Here is a 19,471-nt window from a genome sequence, read left to right as displayed (position 1 = left end):
CTTCCACAGCTCATCGGTTACACCGGATCCAAGGTACCAAAGAGGTCAACGAACGCTTATCACTCCAGCCATGCTCTTATGTAACACCAAGAGGAAGTACGTTGGCCCCAGGGGCATTCAGCCTCAGCAGAGCCGGCAGGTCAATACATGACACAGCAAGTCATTTTTCACGATGGAGCCCGGATTGACGGTGAGCGCAGTCAGGAGCAGGAGGGTGCTGTGCAGCGACGGCGTCCGGCCGGCCCTCATCCTCATCAAGGACGGGAAGATCCAGAGCATCTTGCCTGATCCAGACTCAGCGCTGAAAGGCCCCGCTGAGGTGTGTTGTGCTGGGACTGTGGGTAATTGTGGCACTTCTGCCATCTCCTGGGGAGAAGTGGTACTGCTTTTATTGATAAACTGCAGCATGACGTCTGACAAATGCAATATATCTTACATATTTCTGTAGACTATTCCTGCAAAAAAAACTGTATGTTATATAGTGGTGTCTGTTAAAAAGTATATAGCTCTTTTCTCTGTTTATAGGTATTAGATGTAGGTGATAAACTGGTGATGCCAGGTATTGTGGACTGCCACGTGCATGTGAATGAACCAGGTCGCACCAGCTGGGAGGGATACTGGACGGCCACACGAGCTGCTGCCGCTGGAGGGGTGACCACCATTGTAGACATGCCCCTGTAGGTATCAGATCAGACCAGAATTTTCGATCAGAAGAATTCAACACACGTAGTATGCACTACAATAACGTTATTTCGTTATTTCCACATATTAAAAAAACTGAATGTGAAACCCCCCATGTAGTCTCTCATATCTATCGATTTCCCATCTTGCATTAAATCGGACAAAGCAAACCAGCTTTCTGCAATAACCGCATTAACTGAGTCATACAAAAAGCGGTCACATCACATCCTGTACTGCCATCCCCATAGCAACAGCATCCCACCCACCACGACTGTTGGCAACTTCCGTGAGAAGATTCAGTCGGCCACAGGCCAGTGCTTTGTGGACACAGCCTTCTGGGGAGGGGTCATTCCAGGCAACCAAGTACAGCATACAGTAATTCTTCATTAGATGATGTAGATGATTGATGACATGGAACATCAGAATGAAATAACATTGCATGCTAACCTCATGTCTAATGAAGAAAAACAATTATAATAATAAAAATAATAATAATGTTACCTGACTTAAGTATACATGTGTAATGCATATGCAGTTTGTGTGTTATAAATGGATAGATATAAGTGTGCTAGTGTGGTATCTCCAGCTAGAGCTGAGGCCCATGATCCAGGCCGGAGTGGCTGGGTTTAAGTGCTTCATGATCCACAGCGGGGTGGATGAGTTCCCCCACGTGAGCGACAGTGACCTCCATTCTGCCATGCAGCAGCTCCAGGGTACAGGAAGTGTTCTTCTGGTAACATAGCCCCAATACACAGATTTTTATCTAAATACACTAATATTATGTCATCCCATTACAACAAACCTCAAATATTGCCAGTCTGAAGTTGAAAATCAATATTTTAATCATTTTAAATAATCACCTGTACTATTCTGACCTTTCTTTCTTGGAGTTTCATGCTGAAAAGGAAATAGGGGAGATTCCAGGTGAGGAAGAGAGTAAGTACTGCCTTTGGAGCCTAAAATGCCTATGGGTAAAATGAAAACCTGTGACATGCTGTACAATGGTCTCAATGTGATGAAATTAGATCTTAAAGTTCAGATCAGTTTTGACTCTGCTTGTTAAGGTCACAATTAAATCTTAATGACCTATTTATAAGCAAGGACAGGAATTAGATCTCTCATTAATAATATATGTATATTATAACAGTAAAGATACTGAAAATCAGTGCAGATCTTACCAATATTATATGAATGAGCCCTTCATGTTATCTGCTTAGTTTGTAGACCCCTGGATTACAGACCTGGTACACAGCAATAAATCCGTACACTGACCAGGACTTAATGTATCTGTCTCTCAGCAACAGATCTGCGTAGCTACTCCACCTTCCTGAAGTCCAGGCCTGACCTGATGGAGCTGGAGGCCATCCGCATCATCACCCAGCTCTGCATGCAGTACCAGTGAGTGCATCAGCAGAATTTAAAGCCTTAACTAGGTGTAACTAGGATAAGCTGGATTTATATTGTTGTTGTGTGAAATATTGTTTCTTTGGAGATGCCTTGGCACTGAAAATATATTTTAAAGCCCCATAATTTTTTCTGATTTGAGCAAATAAAATGTACTTCTCCTTTTTTTGCATACTGCATGCCCTCACAGTAATTTGTGTTGTGTCAGGGTTCGATGCCATATAGTGCACTTGTCCTCTGCCCAGCCCCTGGAAATAATTCGGGCAGCGAGGCAGGCAGGCGCACCCCTGACAGTGGAGACCACCCATCATTACCTGAGCCTTTCAGCTGAGCGCGTCCCCACTGGTGCCACCCTGTTTAAGTGCTGCCCTCCCATCCGCAGCATGGCCAACCAGGTAAAGTTCATGATGCACTTGGCGGGGGTCATCTTTACCCCTGATTCTGCCTTTCCCCGCACAGGAACAGCTGTGGGCGGCACTCAGAGCTGGAGATGTCGACATGGTCGTATCAGACCACTCCCCTTGCACACCTGACCTGAAACGATTGGACGTAGGAGACTTCACCCAGGCCTGGGGCGGGATCTCCTCCCTCCAGCTCGGTAGGCCACCATTTTAAAATATATATTTACTGTATATGTTTAGTGTAGCACCGTATCTGTTCATGCCTGTTCACATGTTCCTTTAACTTTATTAATTGTTGGAGTCTCATCCACGTATTCAAACAGACACACACACACACACACACACACACACACACACACACCTGGCAGGAATAACTCCACGTTCTCGTAGAGGACAAAGTCCCCATGGAAGCAAATAGTTTGTAATGATTTCCAACAACTTGTAATGATTTACTCCAGAGGAACTTGAGTAAACGATCTGGTTTAATACCTTGTGGTAAACCCAAGACTAATCCCTGTCACAACCTTGATGGCATGACAAGGCAGGTGACGATGAGAATAGATGACGAGGAAGAAGGACGCATTTGCATGACGTCACGAAACCGGGTTTTAATGGGTGAGGAACAGGACAGGGGAGACATCTTGCAACAGGTGAACGTGTAGCACAACAAAGACCCGACGGCGAACAGAAACGAACAGGGCAGCTTTATACATTCGACACAGGTGAAAACGATCCGGGAACATTACACATGACAAACGTGAAACGGATCCCCTTTTGGACCGGATCATGACAATCCCACGCAATCAATAATGCCATTGAATAAACAAATTACCTTCGCACATTTTTTTCAAATAACTGGACTCATGTTAACCTTTCATGAGTTTCATTTTATGCTAAGGTGACTTTGCTCACTGATACTGCAGGACTTCCTCTGTTCTGGACATCTGCTGCTAACAAGGGTTTCACCCTCCCCGATGTAGTCAGGCTCCTCTGCAAAAATCCAGCCCAGCTTTGTTGTCTTGACAACCAGAAAGGGAGTCTCCTCCCTGGTCATGATGCAGACCTGGTCATCTGGGACCCAGACAAAGAGTTTGAGGTCAGTGGAGAGGGAGTCAGCATGGCACCTCTGCTCTCTATGACCTTCTATGACCTATTATAGATAGATTGATTGATTGATTGATTGATTGACTGATGAATCCGTTTTGATGGACGTTTGGTGGCAATTTGGTTGCCATTGTTTTTTCAATGCTGCAAAGTAACTTATCTTTCAGTGTGATAATGTTCATTTTAAAATGCGTTTCTCCTTTACATAAAATGTCAAATAAAATGATGTTCGTTAAATCATAAGCTTTCTTTTTTGTGAATTCCAGGTGAAAGAAGCAAACATACATCACAAAAATACGGTAAAGCGGCTTGCTGGATGTCTCCCAAATACTATTCCAATATCATGAAATAATTATCAGATTAGATTTTAATTCAAATCTAGTCATTGGTCAACGTCTGACCACAGGGTTGGTTTCCGGGTACTTTTATTTGCCCACAGTGACACTAAACCAGGCAGTCAAAATAAATTATGATCAACATCGATCCTTCATTGAAAATAACAAATAAAAGCTGTGGGGTGTAGCTTTTCATCACCGTTGGATGAAAAATTGCTTTATGCATCTTAACCATGTAGTCTGGGTTTTTCATAGAAAGTAATAATTTGCCGTAAAAAATGTGCTTAAAGAAACCCTTATGTATTCTATAATAACGGACATAACTCTGTTAGATCGGCGTGAATTAAAGTTTCTCTCTGCTCCCCTGCAGCTGACTCCGTACCTGGGCATGACTTTGAAAGGCGAGGTGTATGCCACCGTAGTTCGGGGGAGGCTGGTGTACAAAGAGGGCTCCTTCTCACCTCGGCCCCTGGGGCAGCACCTCCTCGTCTGCCCAGGCAGATCTCATGCCTCACTGTGAGACTGAGAGCACCATCAGCGGACGTCCGTAAAATACATATTTTAGATCACTAAAACAGACCTACAAAGTTCACACTGTGGAAAGTCATTTTTGGAATAATTCCTTTAAATGAAGCAAGTTGTAAACAGTGTATTTCAACCCTCTGTTGCAATAAATGAATGCAAAAATGTCACAGTGTCTGACCCTCGATTTCAACAGCTATGACGAGGTTAATGATTAATGATATCAGAAGTGTTTACCTGGAAGACGCGGGAATGAACTGGATTTACTGACACGGCGTAGCTGCTTGTGATGAGATCAAGAAGCGCAAGATTTGTTGTAAAAGTGGAAAGCTGGCAGGTCTTATCATTCCAACAGGAGGCAGGGAAAATTCTTTCCAGGGAAGGGTTTACGAACCAGCGGAGGAGTGTTGCCCTTCTTTGACCTGACAGGCTTTGCACTTTTGCTCTGGACATTTTCCTTTCCAACTGGACCCGCTGTGGAGGCAGGGATCAGAGGTGATGTAGTGGGTCCAGAGGCAGCTGGCTGCGTCCATTTTGCTGCAATCGCACACCCTATCGGACAGAAACATGGCCTCCCTGCCTATCCCTCCACCAGCCTGCCTGCTGAAACCCTACGCGGTCCCATACCGCTACATGCTGGGACCTGGACCGTCCAACGTGCCTCCCCGAATCCTGGCTGCTGGTGCGCAGTCCATGTTAGGTCACATGCATGCAGAAACGTTGGAGGTAATATATTTTCTCCACTTCTATTTTTAATTATCATGACAGATAAATATGAGATTGCTTCTGTTTAAATAACTAGTTTTATTAACACAATTATACATATGCAAGGATTTAGTTTAATTCTGACCCAGGCCTAACTGAATCTATACCTCCAATTGCATTTTGAGTTTTTGACATATTGCCCGTAGAAATGGTTTAGAGAATGTCTACTGCTCTGCAACAGATCATGAGCCACATTACAAGTGGGATCCAGTACGCCTTCCAGACCCAGAACGAAGTCACCCTGGCTGTGAGTGGCCCAGGCCACGCAGCTATGGAGTGTGCCCTCTTCAACAGCCTGGAACCCGGGGAGAGCGTCCTCATCGCCGTCAATGGCATTTGGGGGGAACGGGCGGCAGAAATAGCCGAGAGGATAGGTACCGTTTCACAGCATTATTTGGTCAATGATATGCATTACTCCATCATTCCGCTGTTGATTCTTTGATATTATTTCAAGAATGGACTTTAATGTAAGAATCTTAATATTTCACCCCTGGAACAGGCGCTAAGGTTAATACCATTGTACAAGCTGCTGGTGGCTACTTCACAAACCAAGAAATTGAGCAGGTAAGAAAAAGAAGCAGAGATTCAGCTCAAGGTTTCAAAATCTTTACTGTCATTTGTAAAAGAAATATATATAATAATAATTTTCAATTAACAATTTAAAATATAATAATAATACAATTAAGTAACATTTTACAATTAAGTAATACAATTAAGTAACACAACACAGTGTTTGACAGCTTTCATTAAAAACAAAACATAATTTAATCATATACACACAACCACAAAAATGTAAATGTTGTTGTTTTATATTTACCCTATATTATACTGAATTCAAATCAATTTCAAACACAATCATAGACTGTACCAGGGCCGGTTCTAGATGGGCATTTATGAGGGGGGCAGCCAGAAATGTGAAGGGGGCACATGGCGGCAATGAGATAAATGTGATAAAATAGATAATACACAGTATGTCAAAGAGTAATTATGGCAGAATTATTTTTAGAAAATTCCAGAATTATTGTTAGAAAATATTTATGCTTAAAATCTTCCATATTGGCCAGACAGTCACATGCAGAAATCTATGGTTCAAAACCCCACAGGCCCTGGTGAAGTATAAGCCCGTACTGCTTTTCTTGTGCCACGGAGAGTCCTCCACGGGGGTTCTTCATCCTTTGGATGGCATCGGGGACCTCTGTCACAAGTACAGTCACTCTTGTCTCGCAGCCATTTCGCTCCATAGTTAATGTTCACTTTTCGAGTTACAAAGCTAAATCTGTGTTTATGATGACAGGCACAACTGTCTGTTCCTGGTCGACTCGGTGGCAGCTTTGGGAGGAACCCCGGTTTACATGGACAAGCAAGGTACCGTCGTAGTTGTAGTCATGTTCCCCAGTTTCCGAATCTTGATGAAGAACATTCATTTGCTGTTCTCTTTTTTTATTTGTAGGCATAGATATCTTGTACACGGGTTCACAAAAGGTCTTGAACGCCCCTCCGGGAACGGCTCCCATCTCCTTCAGCGAGAGAGCGTGGTGAGAGCAGACAAATGAATCCTTTGAAACAAAAACATGGAGCAAATGAAAGGTTTCAATTCCCTTCCTCTGCTCTGTTCTTTCATGACCTAGCCAAAAAGCCTTCAACCGGAAGAGTAAACCTGTCTCATACTTTCTGGACCTGAGCTGGCTGGCCAACTACTGGGGTTGTGACGGCAAAGCAATGCGAATGTGAGACCCCGGAGACCCTTTTCAGTTCTTCCTTATTCATTGTTGCATCTGTAGTTAATTTTGGACACAAGTTGTCTATGAATCATTATGAGAAAATATTCTTCATACAGATATCACCACACCGGCCCCGTGACTGGATTCTTCACCTTGAGGGAAGCCCTGTGCATCCTTGCCGAAACAGTCAGTTCATATGAAAAATTTTATGCCGATGTTGTTGACTCTTTTGGGCTTGTCCCGTTTGCAGTTGCCACAGCGGACCAACATTACGTTGGTGGATTCTCACTGAAGGCATCAAAACTATGAACGAACACATGTGGAGTTATGTACTTAATACCTTTTGTTAAGTACATAACTCCACATGTGTTCATTCATAGTTTTGATGCCTTCAGTGAGAATCTACCAACGTAAATGGTCATGAAAATAAAGAAACCACACTGAATATTAAGGTGTGTCCAAACTTTTGGTCTGTGCTGTAGTTTTTTTTTTTTTTACCCGTCCAGGGTTTAGAGAACTCATGGAAACGACATAAAGAAGTTGCTGAATACTTTCATAAGGGACTGGAGGACATGGGTCTGAAGCTGTTTGTCTCTGAAAAGGTGGACATACAAGTGAATTGGCCAGAACCACAGTCAACTTCCTGCAGCTTGACTTGTCCCTAGTAACATTATTCCATTCTTTCCCAGAAAGCCAGATTGCCCACGGTGACCACCATTGTTTCTCCGCCCGGCTACGACTGGAAGGAAATCACAGCCTACATCATGAAGAACCACCACATAGAGATATCCGGGGGACTGGGGCCTTCTGTTGGGATGGTGAGCGTAATGACCAGGGTACTGCCATTAAGACATCTGTGATGTTAAAAGCAATTGATTTGTGTCCCAACCTGTAGGTTCTGCGTGTTGGATTGATGGGGTGCAACTCGTCAAAACCCAACGTGGACATGGTGCTGGCCGCCCTGGCAGATGCACTGAAACACTGCCACAAAAGCAGAGTGTAATTAAAAAATAACGAAACCTCATTCTGTTTTGCCTACATATGCAGGTCGCCTCAATTAAACAATTATTATTATTTGCATGCCCTTTATCTCACGTCTCATTTTTGCAATAAAATAGAACCAAATAAGTTAAAATACAAATGCTGCAAATATACGTGAATACTATGATAGATGAGTACTATTTTAACAACAATGACAGTAACAATAAGAATTGTGTCTTAATTATGTCTTAATTAAATTACTCAACACAACATTTTCCCACACACTAGAACAACAAGCTATATGATTGGTCAGATCCCTCTCTCAGATCCCGATCTGTTGACCATTTTCTCCACTTAATTCTGTGTAGTGTAAACACTTTGTGTCATTTACTGTCATCTAAATTAGATTTAATTTGCAGATAAACATTTGTTATGGATTTTGATGTTTTTCTGACCACATTACTTTGCTCTGCTTAATTTTAATTTTGATCTAATGCTGATCATACAGCTTGCTTTCCACATCATCTCACTGTGCTCACCACAGTGGTGGCCTAGTGGGTGAGGAAGCGGACCTGTAATTAGAAGGTTGTTGGTTTGAATCCCGAGGTGCCGCTGAGCAAAGTACCGTCCCCACGGGCGCCTGTCATGGCTGCCCACTGCTCACCAAGGCTGATGGTTAAAAGCAGAGGACACATTTCATTGTGTCACCGTGTGCTGTGCTGCAGTGTTTCACAATGACAATCAATTCACTTTCACTTCATAATGCTAGTGTAATAACATCCACTGTATTATAATGATTTAAATTTATCCCAATACTTAAGGAAATGTTTGATGGTATTTGATGGATATTACATGGAAATTACAGGACACCAACTCCTCCAGCTCTCTCCAGCTCAACGTGTCAACAGCATCACTTCTGGAACAGTACTGGTGCCCCTCAAGGATGTCCTGTCCCCAGTGCTGTCCTCCCTCTACACCAACAGGAACTCGAACTCGACACCACCGCCCCTGGACTCATTCAGGATGTCGAAGAATCTGTAAACCAACAGGAAGGTGAGAGGCTGGTGCTCTAATGCGGTCAGCACAACCTGGAACTGAACAGGCTCAAGACCTTAGAGACGAGAGTGGACATTCAGTGGACATTTTCCACCCATGGGTGGAAAAATGTAATGAGCTTTGTTGACCATGGAGGGGCTGGCCGTCTTGCGGCCTGCAAGGAAACAATAGTTGATTCTATGACATTCAAAACTATGAGGGGCCGTTTAGGAAATATTTCAGACTTTGTTACACATTCACATATGAAACAGACAAGCATGCATTTATAATACTGAAAACTCACACACACATATATGAAACGTTCACACAGATCCACGTGAAAACACACGCATACACACACACATGTATATATATGTATATATGAAACGCTCACACAGATACAGGAGAAATACTCTTATGTAACAAACATAGCATATAGCATTAGCGAGTGAAAGTGAAAACTTTTCAGTATATGTGAGTGTGTCCATTTCAACTGTATCTGTGTGAGCGTTTTATATATATGTATGTGTGTGTGTGTGTGTGTGTGTGTGTGTGTGTTCGGTAGTATAAATGCATGCTTGTCAGTTTCACATGTGTTTGTGCAACAAAAGTCTGAACTATATCCTAAACGGCCCCTCATACAAAACCATGGAATCACATCTAAACACGTCAAGCTATAGTCGTACTGAAATATCTGAGCATTTTACATACTGCGCTGTAAAAATATTCGGCACGTCGATATGGACGGAATTGCAAGATATCGGGCAGGAGTGGAGAAAAACGACCTTTACCAACCCGAGGTACGATCCGGAACGACTCTTATTTTGACACGGACGGGCGAAGCGGAAGTGGCTTGAAAAAAAGCGGGCGCGCTGAGGCAGAGAGTCCCGCCGGACGAGGCGACTGTGTCCGGGCTGTCTGGCATTCACCCCCATCGCCGCGAAAACCATGAAGTGCGGAAGGGGCGCGCTGGTCGTCCTGGAAGGAGTGGACCGCGCCGGGAAAACGACGCAGTGCAAGGAACTCGTGCGGGAGCTGCAGCGGAGCGGCCGCGCCGCCGAGATGATGAGGTTTCCCGGTAAAAAACCGATCCCCGCCTCGTCTGGCCTCGACGCGGACGTCCCGATTAGTGATGATGATCGTGATTTTTTTTTCTTCCTCACGTCGATGTGTTTTCTGTGCGGCTGTGCAGACAGGACCACGATGATCGGTCAGCTAATAAGCTCTTACCTGGAGAAGAAGAGCGACCTGGAGGACCACACCGTGCACCTGCTCTTCTCGGCAAACCGCTGGGAGCTCGTGTAAGTCTTTTTAATTTAATTTAATTTATTTCACCTCGTTGCCTAAACCTTGCTAAGTAGCGACGGACGCGTTCGTCCGGTGGCCTGCCCTTTTTTGCTGCCTTGCCAGAATTTGGTAGCAGAAAATGTCTGTTTTGCCACGTCGCCAAACACTCCTGACTGGACATCTGTATAAGGATTTATGCTATAAAAAGAACTTTCCTGCACTTTAGAGTAGCAGCTTTTTTTTACATAGTTTTATTCTGCCAGAAACTGCTTTTTTGGCGTTTCTTCTGCAGACAAATGTGCGTTTGGCGCTTAATTAAACGTTTAAGTCTGTTTAAATGAATATTGAGATGGATATTGATATCAAGACCAGTGGGGTCACCAGAGGCGGGTAGTAATGAGTTATGTTTACTTGAGTAACTTTTTTGGGGGAAAGTGTATGTTTACAATGTCATACTTTTTACTTGAGTACGTCTGTGGATTAGAAACTCTACACTTTCTTTGCAATGTTGGGTAACACTCGACTCACTGCCAGTAAATCGAACACATGACTACTTCAACCAGAGTCTCCATTGGTGGAAAAATGTTTATTAAAAATCTGAGACACATTTCCAAGTTAGGCTGCTGCCCCTCCGAGAACATTTTCACCTCTGGGTTCTTGTCTTTTTCAATCATTCTTCATTTCGTCTGGGCCTGAATTTATTTATTCTCTCTTTCAGGCCTGAAATGAAGCAGAAGTTGGAGAAGGGCATCAGCCTGGTGGTTGACCGCTACGCCTTCTCAGGTGTAGCGTTTACCAGTGCCAAGCCGGTTAGTTAGTTCCCTTTCTGACCTCAAATGTCATTCTAATGGCTCCACTGCACAGTGTTAACAAACCAACACGTATGACGGTGGCTTTCTTGTTTGTGAACAAGAAAGTGCTGGCCTAGCGGTTAAGGAAGCAGCCCGTAATCAGAAGGTTGCCGGTTCGAATCCGAATCCACCAAGGTGCCACTGAGCAAAGCACCGTCCCCACACACTGCTCCCTGATTGTTAAAAGCAGAGGACACATTTTGTTGTGTCACCATGTGCTGTGCTGCAGTGTTTCACAATGACTATCACTTCACTTTCAACTTGAAATAGCCTTTTACCACTTTCTCAGAAGTAGAAAACTAGCTCAACCCTCAGCGTATTGGTATGAAACACAAAACCCGCCAAATCTCCAGTGCACTGACCAGGTGCCTGCATTGCACTGAATTGTCGCAGGGCTTCGGCCTGGAGTGGTGCAAGAGCCCGGATGTGGGGCTGCCCAAGCCGGACCTGGTGATGTTCCTGCAGCTGCCGCCCTCAGTTGCAGCGGCGCGCGGCGAGTTTGGCACCGAGCGCTACGAGACCAGCGTCTTCCAGCAGGCCGTGCAGAGCAAGTTCGACCAGCTGATGGAAGACCCCACGGTCAACTGGCAGGTCATTTTTATTTTTTTATTTTATTATTATACACAAAAGGTTGCCCACTATAAAACCTATGGGCTCAATGATTAAATGGTGAGTCTTTATATTTGGTGGCCAGTGGTGACTCCCACAGATCAATATTCCTCCAATCAGCACGGCCTGCCTCTGTCTCTCCAGGTGATTGATGCAGCCCGAAGCGTAGAGGAGGTGCACAAAGACATAAAGCAGTTCGCCATGAACACGATCAACGCGGTGGAGAAGCAGCCCATTGGCGACCTGTGGAAGTGAAACCGGGTCGCACGAGTATTTCTTAACCCGGTCCTCCTAATTCTAGTCACTACCAATTCACACGTCTCTGGTTACAAGGATTAGAGACTTAGAAACAGAACCAAAAGGCGCAAATATTTTAAGAATTTATTTTTTATTATTATTGAATCGTTTCTTGTTTACATAATTGCCATTTGTCATATGCACATTTCTGTAAATAAATAATTTTTAAAATGAACCTGTGTTCAGAAACAGAATAAAAAAAAAAAATCTACTTGGATTTTCTCTCTCTCTCTCTCTCTCCATTAATGTAAGAGTTGATACAGACTTGCGATAGTAGCAACTTTTATCAAAGTTATAGCAAACCCACCATGGATTTCACTTAACTTCCTGAAGAAGGAAAAAAAAAAAAACACCTTATGGTCATGTTATGGCAATAAAGCATGGGATGGGGGTACAAGGTAAGGAAAAAGGCACCTGTATCACTTTAAAATAAAACTTCAAAGTGTTTTAAGACTTTAAAAGAAATACAAGAATATCTGTGAGTATGCACGATAATCCCGAGCTCCTGTCCGAGGCCTTTCACGTCCTGGACACAGGAAGAGAGGAGGAGTGGTCACTAAAGCCGTAGTGGACGCAGGTGACTGTGACGCGAAGGCAGCGGGGCCCTCGCACGTCACTGGGGGTCTTTCTTCCAGTCTGGCCTCCTTTACACAGCAAAGAGGAATCCTTCCCTCGCCAGCACAAAAGCACCTTCCTTCCCGCTGCTGCGCCTCACAACGAGAGGATCTCGAACTCTTCGTCCTCCGAGTCGAAGAACCTCTCCAGCCGGTCCGAGTCTGAGAAATCTGAGGAGGTTTTTGGATGTCGGTGAACTTTGTACCCACCCTGTCTGACATTTTACTCCAACCAAAGGGGGGGATAATACAACAATATGACATCTTATATTTTGCCTGATTTGGGACCCGCTAGTTGATGGATGCGAGTTAAGGTGCCACGCCTACCCGGGGTAAGGTTGAGCACGTCTGCGCTGATTAGGTGGGACGGCTGACTGTCCACAAGCTCGAACATGGGCAGGCTGCCCCTGCTGCAGGACATCTGGGGGAATCGATGAAACCAACCACTTCACAACTTCGATCTTTATTTTGCACGCTTAAAAAAAAAAAAAAAAAAAAAAAAAAAAGCAGCAGCCAGAACTCACCTTCCTAATGCGTGCACACCAGTCATCAAAATCATCCTCTGTTTTACAGAAGAAGCCCTAAAATGGCAACGATGACAGCAAGGCATTAGCTTTCGGATAAGAGAAATACGGTTTATATCCAGTTGTCTGGACACTAGTCTGTGACCTGTGACCCTTGCTCCATCATACCGCAGCAATGGAGGGGTCCAGCTCGCAGATGTCCATGCGGCAGGGCGGGTGCTGGCAGTGATAGGAGTCATCGGGCACCTGGCCATCCTCCGATGGCTCCACTGCCGGCTGTGTGGTGTGGGGGTCCAGGTAGATCAGCTCCTCTCCTAAGAGCAGGAAAAGAGAGAACAAGTGTCACTGAGTCAGATTAGTGTCATAACTAAAGCCCCAATCAATCATTACTTGTGTGTCATAGAGGAGAATTGAGGAACACTGCAGTCGGACTAGGCCATAAAATTAGGGGGGAAAAATCCTGACATATGCAGGCATCATGGGACATCTCAGATGTGCCATCGCTGGTGTTATGTCACCGTAAAATTATATTATTTAGTTGTGTTTTTTTCTCTTCCGCTTCAAGCAGTAATGCCACTACTATCAATCATGGAATTTGATACGATGCATGATTTAAAGTTCACAATATGGCTGCAGATAAATTATAACAGGAAGTGCTGCTTCCTTTATATAAACTATAAAATACTATTTGTTTTCAAATGAACTTAAATTTATGAAAATTAATGCAAAAAATAAAGAAATCTCTTCTAGTCTTGCGTGCGTAGCTGTATTCCGTGGGCCAGCAGATGTGTTTACCGGCTTCCCCCAGCGCAATCACCATGTTTTGCACATTGTACATCATGCCTTTCCACGCACTCTGCGAGGGGATGGGCCGCATCCTGTTTTCACACTAGCGCACTTCCTAGTGTCTTCGACTTTGCTTTTCAGTGCAATTCATTTTTATATCCAGCGGTTTTAATTCCCGCACGTTCATACTGACTCTTAGCCGACTCGCTCTGAATCGCTCCATCCCTAAACGCCACTAATAACAAATGCGGAAGTACCTGTACCTGTATTTCACTTACAGCAGGACTTGCACCAAGGTCTCGAGACCGCTAAGCAGCTTCAACAAAAAAAAAACCCATCCCTATTGATGGTTATGAAAATGCTCACCCACGAAGCCGATGAAGTAGTGGGCGCTGTTGGGCTTCCCTCCAATCACTCCCAGCGACTGGGGCATCATGAAGCATTGCTGTGAACAGAGACGGCCAGGGATTAGTCAGTGAAACCTGAAATTCATCGTTTCACTCTGTCAGCATGCTGACCAGAGTCTGAAAGGCCAGGCCGCGGTCCAGAGCAGGAGGACGTGATTTAAGAAGAGACACTGGATCAAGCCTAATCCCATTAACATCTACAAGCACTTGGCTTCTAAACTGGCCAGATGAATTCTGGAATGTGCCTGCAATCGTCTGAAAGTTACTTACTCGTACAGAAAAAAGGCCGAAAGACATAAATGACCGCTTCCAACCTCAGGACGACAGGGTTCCTCGTTAAAATCTGCCTCAATAAATCTCTCCCCGTGCAACCACTTTTCTAACAACTTCAGTCCGGGTTCCATGTTTCAATAAAAGGTCGCAGGGTTTCTCACGCCTTTCCGTTTCATCAATTCGCAAACGATTGAGCGCGGAGGCGAATCATTTTTTTTTAAAAATCAATGCACCTTCTCCCAGTCTCCAGTTTCCCCAGAGCAAGAGAAACGACGGCGCAATGAGGCCGCTGTGTTGAAATGGTTCCATAAAAGAAAAATATGTTTTTGACATGTTGAGGTTACAAATCATTAACAATAGAAACATAAATGTGTCATTAACACCGCGGCTCATTTTTGGATATATCTAGCCGTGCTATTGTCCTCCTACCTTTAGTGTTTCAATGTAGGCCTCGTTGATGTCAGTGAGACCCAGTCGGAGTGGGATAAGCAGAACGAGCGGCCTCCACAGGGCCGTCTCCTCCTCCGCCATGGCACATGCCCCCTCCAGACAGCCGTTCATCTCCCTGGGCGCTGCTGCCTCAGAGCACCCTGCCCCCTCGAAGTTCAGCCATGGCATGCACAGCCTCTCTGTAGAAAGGGGAGACAATTTAGGAGACGCCTTTATCCAAAGCGACTTTCAATCAGTAGTGACAGGGACAGTCCCCCTGGAGACACCCAGGGTTAAGTGTCTTGGCCAGGGTTAACTTTTTATATTTACATTTACAGCATTTATCAGGCACTCTTATCCATAGCGACTTACAATCAATAGTTACAGGGACAGTCCCCCCCTGGAGCAACTCAGAGTTATTTGTCTTGCTCAGGGACACAATGGTAGTAAGCGGGATTTGAACCTGGGTCTTCTGGTTCATAGGCGAGTGTGTTACCCACTAGGCTACTAGGACCTGTGACTTGAAGCACTAGGCTAAATACCAAAGAAGAACACTGACCCAGCAATATAACTCAGAGAGTGACGCAATTATCAGGCTCTCCATCCAGATGTCAAATTGACAGGATCTGCCCCGAAATCTACGCTTTTGCCCTCCAACCGTGCCATTGGTTCAAAAACTATTTTTACATTTTTCCCCTACTGCTGTAACACTGGCCAAGGAGCCCTGTGTCTTTAAAGGCCTCACCACTTTAACAGCACAGGTCCTTCGGGAGGTACGGTGACAGCATCGCCGCTGGAGCCACCTGACACCAGCTGCTGAGTCACCACAGAGGACGACTGGGCGCGACCACCTAAACTGCCTCAGTAACACACGCGGCCGCGACCGTAGACTAACATATTCAGGAGTGACGTGAAGAGGAGACTTCAGAACAAGGTGTCCTGGGTCATCGGCCTAGCTGTTGGGGTGCAGGGTTCCGGAGGGTTAACAAGGGGATTCCTGCCTCAGGGGGGAAATGAACTTTGGAATTCAAAACACAGAAGGGAAAACGGAATGTTCTAGACTCTTTGACAGCATTATTCCCCCGCCCCCTTGTTTAAAACCAGAATGCCGACCCAAGGTACATTTACATTTACATTTACAGCATTTATCAGACGCCCTTATCCAGAGCGACTTACAATCAGTAGTTACAGGGACAGTCTCCCTGGAGCAACTTAGGGTTAAGTGTCTTGCTCAGGGACACAATGGCAGTAAGTGGGATTCGAACCCGGGTCTTCTGGTTCATAGGCGAGTGTGTTACCCACTAGGCTACTACCACCCCACAAGGTACAAATTATAAAGTGAAGTGATTGTCACTTGTAATACACAGCAGCACGGCACACGGTGCACACAGTGAAATTTCTACTCTGAATTTAACCATCACCCTTGGTGAGCAATTGGGCAGCCATGACAGGCGCCCGGGGAGCAGTGTGTGGGGACGGTGCTTTGCTCAGTGGCACCTTGGCGGATCAGGATTCGAACCGGCAACATTCTGATTACAGGGCCACTTCCTTAACCGCAAGGCCACCACTGTCCCTGAATTAAACCAACGGCTTTACGTCACATGCAACCAGGGGAGCTGATACTTCAGATTAGACGATGGCTCCATTAAGGAAGCACTTCTAAGATCAGAGTCATCCAAACACGGTACTTTTAAGTTTTCAAAAGTAGCATACAGGCGTGGCACAGATGCCTAATAATGGCTGTAATAATTGGATCAGGCAGCACAGCACGCACGTGGAGGGAACTCACTTATCTCCTCAATGACTACAGTGTTGTCCATGGCGACGTGTACAGCCATTCGGCTCCACGAGTCAAATACGGCCAGTTTCCTACGTGCAGAACAAGGAACAACTTCAAAATGTCCAAACACAGACACGTGCAAGAGTCGAAGGTAGAGTGGACGACGCAAACTTACTTGAGCACCTGTGCCACTGTGTTCGGGCCGTACCACTGTCCTATGGACTTGCCCTCCCCCACGCCCATCTGGGCTGCAACAAAGAAAAAAACATATTTAATGATCTCCATTGTTTAATTCTGAACGGGCATTTAGATTCATTTTACTTAAATAACGGTCCACGTTTTAGACCGCTTCTGACTAATAGGTTATGTGGGACAATGTTTAGTGAAGAACTTGTCAAAGTTAATCCTGTAAGGGCTTTATTTTACCCAACACAATAAATTCTCTCTGTATTTTTTTTTTTTATAATAATCATAGCAAGTTTTATTCTTGTGAATTAATAGTTCATTCAACAATGTGTGATTAATTTGATAAATTATTTTTTTACAGCCCTCAAATTATTATGAAACACTCAAGGTCATTTTAGATTTACAGTACAGGCCAAAAGTTTGGACACACCTTCTCAATGTGTTTTCTTTATTTTCATGACCATTTGTGTTCATTCATCAAAACTATGAATTAACACATGTGGAGTTATGTACTTAACAAAAAGTGGAGACCTGGTCTCCACAGTCACCGGACCTGAACCCAATCCAGATGGTTTGGGGTGAGCTGGACCGCAGAAAGAAGGCAAAGGGGCCAAAAAGTGCTAAACACCCCTGGAACTCCTTCAAGACTGTTGGAGAACCATTTCCGGTGACAACCTCTTGAAGCTCATCGAGAGAATGCCAAGAGTTTGCAAAGCAGTAATCAGAGCAAAGAAACTAGAATATAAAACATGTTTTCAGTTATTTCACCTTTTTTTGTTAAGTACATAACTCTGCATGTGTTCATTCATAGTTTTGATGCCTTCAGTGAGAATCTACCAATGTAAATGGTCATGAAAATAAAGAAAACACATTGAATGAGAAGGTGTCCAAACTTTTGGCCTGTTCTGTATATTGGTGTGCTTGACATCAGGGTGTAGCACTCGTTTACCATCCCTTTATTTTCCAGCTAACTGACAGACCCATGATGCATTACTAATAAACCCATCCAGGGTTACCTATTTGATGGATGGAATAATAGCAATCCTTCTTATCGATGAAGGCGTTGAGAATACTGACGTACTCCTCTCTCTGCCGCTGGCCTCGTACCCACCTCCAGTCTGGCAGGACAAAGAGCACACGGCGCGTCAGCACGCCGCGCCACCAAACCACACATTCCGCGTGAAGTCCGCCATCGTACCTCGTCCCAGATGCCTACAGACCAGGGCCTGGCCCAGGATCATCTGGCCACATCGCAGCATGCAGCCCCAGCCTGTGTCAGACGTGGGCCCGGTGCCTCCTGCAAGAGCCCATTTTCAAGTTCACGCAAACCAACTGCAACCAGAGGCACGTAGACTGCAGAACTTTTATTAGCTTTATTATGCCTGCCACGGTCACCCACCAATCGGAAGGAAGCTTTTTCTATAAGTGAACCAGAGTCTTGACGTGATGTCAGAGAGAATCTCATCCTTTTCTGGGAAATCAAGGTAAGTATGTAAAAATATCTAGATCGACAAAGTTGTATGAAAGTTGGCATGAAAAAAAACAAAAAACAAAAAAAACAAGAACCAGGTGAATGCGGGTCGTTACCTGTCAGTGCGCTGAACTGCGTCCCCAGAACCCAAACTGGCTCTGACGTTTCTGGGAAATCTTCGAACTCTCCGAAGCGCAGCGTATCGTAAGTCAGAGTAGCTGGAAGGATTTCAGAAGGATGAACTTTTAACGCACCAACCCGTAACACCCGATCACTGACCGCGCATCTCGGGGCGGCCAGTGACCGGCTTCGCCCGGAGGCTGAGCGACGTTAGCAGGCTAATTCCAGCCCGACCCAGCCCAAAAGTAACCACGTCCACCGGACTTTACGTCCCGGTGCCTTAAAGGTCACGTTGGCTTATCTCGGTGTTTGCACCCAATTGATATAAAAACAATTAAAATATATTTTAGCGTATCGATTCTTTTCCCCAGAACGTCTTACCTGCATCCATCCCGACAACAGCGGTTCACACAGGCATGCTGTGGACAACACAGCTTTCCGGTCGACCAATAGGATGCTGTTGTCGGGACATTCTTGGTGAGTAGCCAATGAAAACCAGATATTTGGGCGGGACGCTGCAACGTAGCCAATTGCGTTCTTATGCAGTAGTGACGTAGATGTTTAGCGTGAAAGATAAATGCGACAGGGAGCTGGGTACCTTTCTTCGAAAACGTAAAAATTATTTTTTTAAATCGCTCTCCCATCCTCTCCGGTTCAAGCGGGCGCTCGAAATGACAAATAACGAGCAAAATGTTGTATAAAGTTCGCTTCGTCCATGTAAACAGGAAGCGAACGGAGAACTCGGTCAGGGTGTCGCGTGACGTTGACGTCACGGCGTCGAAGGCGTTGCGCAACGCAGGCAAGGCGTGTCAACACTCAGCAGACAGGAGATAACTCGACAAGATAATCGATATAATCGGGCGCACGTTGCGTCCTTCGAGAAGTGGC

The 19,471-nt window shown here is 45.0% G+C and overlaps 4 protein-coding genes and 1 long non-coding RNA gene across 6 annotated transcripts; 3 read left to right on the top strand and 2 right to left on the bottom strand.

Moving 5' to 3' along the window:
• The first annotated feature begins 116 nt into the window (after nucleotides 1-116).
• On the top strand, nucleotides 117-4,546 carry LOC114768908 (allantoinase, mitochondrial). Of its 2 annotated transcripts, XM_028961415.1 has the most exons (11): nucleotides 117-319; nucleotides 526-677; nucleotides 930-1,044; nucleotides 1,268-1,414; nucleotides 1,572-1,617; nucleotides 1,980-2,079; nucleotides 2,294-2,480; nucleotides 2,545-2,683; nucleotides 3,410-3,582; nucleotides 3,857-3,889; nucleotides 4,296-4,546. In XM_028961415.1, the coding sequence occupies exons 1-11, from the start codon at nucleotides 173-175 to the stop codon at nucleotides 4,443-4,445; spliced, it is 1,389 nt and encodes a 462-aa protein (XP_028817248.1). In that variant the 5' UTR covers nucleotides 117-172; the 3' UTR covers nucleotides 4,446-4,546. The 2 variants fall into 2 exon arrangements, with proteins under 2 accessions (XP_028817248.1, XP_028817249.1); XM_028961416.1 differs by lacking the exons at nucleotides 3,410-3,582; nucleotides 3,857-3,889 and having other exon boundaries at nucleotides 4,296-4,544.
• A 131-nt stretch (nucleotides 4,547-4,677) lies between these two features.
• agxta (alanine--glyoxylate and serine--pyruvate aminotransferase a) lies at nucleotides 4,678-8,013 on the top strand. The gene is made up of 11 exons (XM_028961427.1): nucleotides 4,678-5,173; nucleotides 5,394-5,586; nucleotides 5,712-5,776; nucleotides 6,316-6,416; nucleotides 6,507-6,577; nucleotides 6,663-6,747; nucleotides 6,841-6,939; nucleotides 7,050-7,119; nucleotides 7,440-7,535; nucleotides 7,623-7,751; nucleotides 7,829-8,013. Exons 1-11 carry the CDS (start codon nucleotides 5,015-5,017, stop codon nucleotides 7,934-7,936), a joined length of 1,176 nt encoding a protein of 391 aa, XP_028817260.1. The 5' UTR covers nucleotides 4,678-5,014; the 3' UTR covers nucleotides 7,937-8,013.
• A 154-nt stretch (nucleotides 8,014-8,167) lies between these two features.
• LOC114768926 (uncharacterized) lies at nucleotides 8,168-9,776 on the bottom strand. Its single transcript, XR_003743162.1, has 4 exons — nucleotides 9,661-9,776; nucleotides 9,026-9,124; nucleotides 8,767-8,949; nucleotides 8,168-8,583 (listed from the first exon to the last, which is right to left on the bottom strand). It is a non-coding gene; the product is annotated as an uncharacterized LOC114768926 (long non-coding RNA).
• A 15-nt stretch (nucleotides 9,777-9,791) lies between these two features.
• Nucleotides 9,792-12,210, top strand: dtymk (deoxythymidylate kinase (thymidylate kinase)). Its single transcript, XM_028961435.1, has 5 exons — nucleotides 9,792-10,027; nucleotides 10,142-10,250; nucleotides 10,955-11,045; nucleotides 11,481-11,678; nucleotides 11,841-12,210. Exons 1-5 carry the CDS (start codon nucleotides 9,898-9,900, stop codon nucleotides 11,949-11,951), a joined length of 639 nt encoding a protein of 212 aa, XP_028817268.1. The 5' UTR covers nucleotides 9,792-9,897; the 3' UTR covers nucleotides 11,952-12,210.
• On the bottom strand, nucleotides 12,066-19,050 carry atg4b (autophagy related 4B, cysteine peptidase). The gene is made up of 13 exons (XM_028961425.1): nucleotides 18,965-19,050; nucleotides 18,580-18,681; nucleotides 18,392-18,463; nucleotides 18,191-18,289; nucleotides 18,009-18,110; nucleotides 16,982-17,054; nucleotides 16,816-16,895; nucleotides 15,027-15,226; nucleotides 14,284-14,362; nucleotides 13,300-13,445; nucleotides 13,132-13,188; nucleotides 12,935-13,028; nucleotides 12,066-12,778 (listed from the first exon to the last, which is right to left on the bottom strand). Exons 1-13 carry the CDS (start codon nucleotides 18,972-18,974, stop codon nucleotides 12,705-12,707), a joined length of 1,188 nt encoding a protein of 395 aa, XP_028817258.1. The 5' UTR covers nucleotides 18,975-19,050; the 3' UTR covers nucleotides 12,066-12,704.
• Between the last annotated feature and the right edge of the window lie 421 nt (nucleotides 19,051-19,471).

This window comes from Denticeps clupeoides, chromosome 19 (assembly GCF_900700375.1).
Source record: "Denticeps clupeoides chromosome 19, fDenClu1.1, whole genome shotgun sequence".
NCBI classification, from domain to species: Eukaryota; Metazoa; Chordata; class Actinopteri; order Clupeiformes; family Denticipitidae; genus Denticeps; species Denticeps clupeoides.
Note: the sequence above shows the minus strand (reverse complement) of the source record. Positions and strands in the feature narration are given on the sequence as shown.